We start from the raw sequence: 6057 nt of genomic DNA, 5'->3' as shown, positions 1-6057 counted from the left end.
AAACTTGATGGATTCAAAAACTCTTACCTTGTATTACCTTAAGTGACTCATATGAACATGCTTAATGCATCATAAGCTATCCTATCACTAGGATATTCATTGTAAGTCATGTACTCAAGTATGAATCACAGGATAGGAGATTTCATACGTAGGAATACTTATTCACTTCCTAGCTTAGAAACATGTGCGGTATTACACAGTCCTTTGATCCTAGAACTATGTATCTAGCATAGGTAGATATATCAACCTACTAGTTAAGGGTTGATAAAGTGTTCATCTGCCAGTTGAGGGTAACACATATCTCATTAAAATGCCTACCAGTTGAGGGTAACTCTTTAGTGGATCCACATAGCCATTATTAGTACTCGTGGCACGGTACTGACACTGTTCCAACTGGGGCTACAGGTTTGACCCTAATTAGCTTATTTAGGGCATGTCGGTTAGATGATAGCTCCCACAGTCATAATCCAGTATTTAGTTCAATATTTAGTTTTTAGTTTTGTTTGACCATAGCATACAAATATCAGCTATCCAGTTATCATTATTCATTATTTTAGTTCGCAGATTATGTTAGAATATTTTTTATGCAAGGTTATGTATTGTCAGTCTTACAAATTTCATGCAATCTTACTCGGTACCTTATGTTATTCATACAGTCAGTTATTATTCATACATATCAGCCATGTTTATCAGTCTAACCTCATTTAGCATACCAGTATATTCAAAATATTGACTGCATAAATATTGACTGTATACTCATTTCGTGTGCTATGATATTTCATATCATAGGTTCAGATGCTCAAGTTCCCAACCTCACCTAGATATCCCAGCATACTCAGAGTAGTAGCAGTGATGAGTCCTCATGTTCAGAGGACCATTATGTTTGTTTTAGTATGTTTAGTTCAGTACTTAGTCGGAGCTATTTGAGGAGTTGTCCCGTCAACTCCACAGACAGTTAGTAGAGGCTTTCAGACACTTTTCAGTTAGTTATTCAGTTATCAATTGTTATTGAGAGTCTTATAGTATTATTTTCAGACAGACATTTTCAGTATTTTGATTCAGTTTTGATTTTTGTATTTAAAACCTTATGAAGTTATCAGTTAAGTTTCGTACATATTCTTTATTATTATATTTAGTGCTCACGGTAGGTACCAGCATGGATTAGCTTGTAGCCACTTGTGACCATAAGCACCGTGTGGTGCCCAGGGTGTACTCTCGGGGCGTTACATGAATGAAGCATAATATAGTTGATTTTATTGGAATGACAGAGTTACCAGCAGATAAAGTACGATCATCAAAAACCTTGTGGTACTATTTAGTGGATGGTTATTCCTAAATGGAAATGGGAGAGGATAGCTATGGATTTCATTATTGGTCTTCCCAAGACTTTGTGAAAGTATGATTATATATGGGTTATTATGGATAGGTAACTAAACCTGCACATTTCATTCCAATTCAAGTGACTTATAATGTAGAAACGTTGGGCAAGATTTATGTTAAGGAGACTGTTTGATTGCATGGGGTTCTGTTTGATTGCATGGGGTTCCAATCTCTATTATTTTGGATAAGGGTACTCAATTTACCTCTATTTTTTTGCAAGAACTTGCATAAGGAATTGGTACAAGGTTGGACCTTAGTACATCTTTTCACTCTTAGATTGATGAGCAGTCCAAGCGAATGATTTGGGTGTTAGAGGATATGTGTCGTGCGTGTGTGATGGATTTTGGAGGTCATTGGGGTCAGTTTCTATCTTTGGTTAAGTTTGCATATAATAGTAGTTATTATTTAAGTATCGATATGGCGCCATTTGAGGCTTTTATGAGAGGAGGTATAGATCTCCCATTGGGTAGTTTGATGCATTTGAGGTAAAACCATGGGGTACTGATCTGTTGAGAGCCGATTTGGAAAAGATTAGATTTATTCAGGAGAAGCTTATTATGACTACAAGCAGGTAAAAGGAGTATTTTTATGTAGAATGAAAAGTTAGAGATATGCACTTTATGGAGGGTGAGCAAGTATTGCTCAAAGTTTCACCCATGAAGGGTGTTATGCATTTTGGGAAACGAGGGAAGCTCGTTCCTAGATATATTAGGCTATTTGAGATTCTTCATCATGTGGGGCCGGTGGCCTATAGATTGGCTTTGCCTCTGAGTTTGTCGGGAGTTCACCCTGTGTTTCATGTATATATGCTAAAGAAGTTTCATGATGATGGTAACTACTTAATTCATAGGGATTCGATCTTGTTAGATGAAAACCTCTCTTATGAAGAGGAACTTGTTCCTATTCTTGATAGAGACATCCATAAGTTGAGGACTAAGGAGATTGTCTCTGTGAAGGTCCAATGGAAGAATTGACCTATTGAGGAAGACACTTGGGAGACCGAAGCAGAAATACGTAGCAAGTATCCATATTTTTTTTGATTCAGGTAATTCCGTGTTTTCCCTTCTTGTCTCTTATTTTTCCATTCGGGGACGAACGGTTATTTATTTGGTATCTGATGTAACGACCCTTTCGGTTGTTTGTGAAATTTTACTTGTCTTTTATATTTTACCTTTCCCTGTAGTTGTATACATGATTTAAGACTTAAGGTGATGATTAGTATCAATTCCTGAGTTATTCGGAAGTAATTTAAGTTATTAGTGGGGTTATTGAGTTTGATAAAGTTAAACTCGATAATATTCAACTTTTGATCGAGAAGACCTCAAATTGGTGTCATAGTATTTTAATGGGTCCAAAATGTAATTTTTAGTCAATATACCTATTGGGATTATTTTCTCGAGGTTTCGAATAAATTTTGATGATTTAGTGAAAGTTTTGGGTGTTTTAGATAATTAAACTAATTATAAAATTAATGGGTCAAAGTCATAATTTAATTATTTATGTGGTCAATATAAGAATAAAATTAAATGGTTAGGCCATTTATAATATTAATAGCATCAGAAAGAGAAGGCACAATAACAACGGTTTTCACCAATTGCAGTTCGAAGAAGAAATCTCTCGGCTTAAAACTTCAGGCCATCTTTTACTTAGAATTGTTATTATATTTAGTAATACTATAGCAGATTTGTTGTTCGTGGGATATTTTAAATCGGTACTTAACTTGGTTTCACATTTTCTAACGAATTAGCCTAGAAGTAGGATTAAAAAAATTAACACAGTTACTTATGATGACATTAATGTTTTGCAATAATGGTGGAAAGAGAAAGGAGGATATTTTGCCTTTACTAACATTTCAACTTTAATAATAATTTAGTGTTAATTTGCATGAAAAAGAAGTCAGGGAATGAAACCAAAAAGAAACTGCATGCAATGGCATATAATTGAATCACTGTTCCGGTTGGTATATTTCACATTTGAATATCCATCACTATTTGATAACCTTAGGGTTTAAGCCTAGAATTTTAAGAGTAAGAATTTATAAAATGAGTATCACTAAAATCGTACTTCTACAAGGATTATATATGTGAACACATTTGAAATATTTGGAAGTTTTACGGAAGGACAAGGCCCTTGCAAATTAGCTTTCATTTGGATTCTTCAGTTGAGGTAGATTACGGTTTAATTTGTATTTAGACTCAATTTAATTGTGTACATGCTCCTAAATGGATGCTTTTTGATTGGTACTCGGACATGCTTGAATTTGATGATACTTGGATTGTTGAGATGAGTATAAATAATTATTGAAAATTTACTTGGTGAAATTGTCATATGACTTTAAGTGTACTTGTAAACTTAGTACATCATATTGTATTTAAAGATATAGTGTGAATTTGATAAAACATACCTAATATGGTTATGGAGGATCGGGTACCATGCCGGTACGGATATTTATAGTGATATTACTTATTTATGGAGGATCGAGTACCACGCCGGTATGGATATGTATTTTGATATTAATTATTTATGGAGGATCGGGTACCACGCCGGTGCGGATAAGTATATTGATATTACTTATTAATGGAGAACCGGGTACCACGCCGGTACGGATACATATATTGATATTACTTATATATGGAGGATGGGGTAATACGTCAATACAGATACATATATTGATATTTACTTATTTGTGGAGGATTGGGTACTACGCTGGTACTGATATGTATATTGATATTACTTATTTATGGAGGATCGGGTACCATGTCAGTACGGATATGTAAATTGATACTACTTATTTTTGGAGGATCGGGTACCACGCCGTTACGGATATGTATATTGATATTACTCATTTATGGAGGATCGGGTACCACGCCGGTATAGATATGTTTATTGATATTACTTCTTTATGGAAGATCGGGTACCACACTGGTACGAATATGATATTGATATTAGTTGTTATTGATGAACGGGTACCATGTCAGTACGGTACATGAACATAGATTATTCCCTACAGGTCATGACTAGTTGGGCAATAAAAAGTCTCATAGCATATGTGTACATATTTGTGTAGAATTTGAGAGGTTTTATGGGTTATGAAGCAGATAACGAGCTAATGGTGTTATAATTGTGAGTTTTAGAAGGATGTGATTATTATTTATAGTATTTTTGTTGATATTATGGATGTTTAGAGTATGGTTAATACCCTTGATGGTTATTTGTCTTGTTTATGAGCTCTGTTTGACCTGCTATTATTGTATTGTTGATTCATTGAATATTTGTTATGTGACAACGTTTGTCTTTTTGTTATTTGATTTATGTTGTGTACATGATATTAAATTGAGTTGGCCTGTTATACTTACCAGTACATGGTGATTTGTATTAATACTACCCTTTACTCTTCTTTTGTTGAGTGCAGAAAGTGTTTCAAAGGCTCAGACACGGCCTCACCTCTAGAGTTTGATAGCGGTCTTGATCCAAGGGTGAGCACTTTATTTCTAGGCTTCCATGGTTCATCCTATTTGTTCTTGTCCATCTTTTGGGCAATGAAACATTCTTTATTTACTTTATTTTTAGATATCTCATTTAGACATGATTTTTATTAGGAGTTCTTGTATAATGACTTTCGGGTCTTGGGTATTTGAGTGAGTAGCATGTTGATTTTCCCATTGATAATGATTAGCTCTACATTATTGTTATTAAGTTGGTTTTATCATAATATCATTTTAATATTGACCAAGTGATTGGGTGGTGGTTCTATTTAAATGGTTCTCCCATTGGAAGATTAGTGTGGGTGTCACTCATGGTCTTTGGGTCGTGACAGAAATGTTGGACCAGAATATATTTGAAATAAAACTATCTTAAGATATATTGAAATCATATTATATTTTCAGTCAATGATCAAATATATATTTGCATTATTACTAGTGCAATGCATATACTTAGCACGTGTATCTTACATCAACTAATAAAATCTATACTAGAAGAATAAAATTATTTAAATATAATATTGATGTAAAAATAAATGTTCAACGCCAATATTATCTTTTTGGTTATTCTTATGTCATTTTGAAGGTTTTTCATGATCTATCTTTTTCACATATTACATGTGCATGTTTGATGCACGTTATGGATATTTAAAAAAAAAAAAAAAAGAATGAGAAACTTGATTTTCTTTTATGAAAAAATTGTCAAATTTATCAAACATAAAATCAAAATAATAATAATTTCATGGATATAAAAAGGAAATTAACAAGTCGATTCCTCATTTTGGCTTTTTCAAATATCCCCTTGCGTAAAAATTAACTCAAAAACTTAAGACATACCATAAAAGAATATTAGTTTGATGAAAATTATAAAAGCATAAATTCCTAATTTATGCTTTTGCACTTCATTAGCTGCCTCCTTTCTTTCTTAAACAGAAAAATAATTTTGAGTTTTATTTTTCTGTTAATTTTTTTCCCCTTGTTGTTTACTTCTTCCACTCTATTTGTTTCCTTTTCGACTTCTTCTGAAAGAAAAAAATACCTGTCACACCCCTGTTTTTCACCGCGTCCGACCCCGCTAGGGAGTTGGTTTTAGAGAAAATGGGTTTTTCCAATTAAAGTGACGTTTTGAAAAGGGATTACTTTACTTACAGAGTCGCCACTTGGAATTGAGTTTGGGTGTTCCAAGTCACCTTAT

The 6057-nt window shown here is 33.5% G+C and overlaps 1 protein-coding gene across 1 annotated transcript; it reads left to right on the top strand.

Moving 5' to 3' along the window:
- The first annotated feature begins 2000 nt into the window (after positions 1-2000).
- On the top strand, positions 2001-2354 carry LOC124891561. Its single transcript, XM_047403282.1, has one exon. It carries the CDS (start codon positions 2001-2003, stop codon positions 2352-2354), a length of 354 nt encoding a protein of 117 aa, XP_047259238.1.
- Positions 2355-6057: the final 3703 nt, after the last annotated feature.

This window comes from Capsicum annuum, unplaced genomic scaffold, assembly GCF_002878395.1.
Source record: "Capsicum annuum cultivar UCD-10X-F1 unplaced genomic scaffold, UCD10Xv1.1 ctg37397, whole genome shotgun sequence".
Classification (NCBI taxonomy): Eukaryota; Viridiplantae; Streptophyta; class Magnoliopsida; order Solanales; family Solanaceae; genus Capsicum; species Capsicum annuum.
This window is presented reverse-complemented; position numbering and strand designations above follow the sequence as displayed.

Bases quoted from the DNA above. Each gene is read 5' to 3' on its own strand.
- LOC124891561 (XM_047403282.1), top strand. From the start codon at position 2,001: ATGGAGGGTGAGCAAGTATTGCTCAAAGTTTCACCCATGAAGGGTGTT.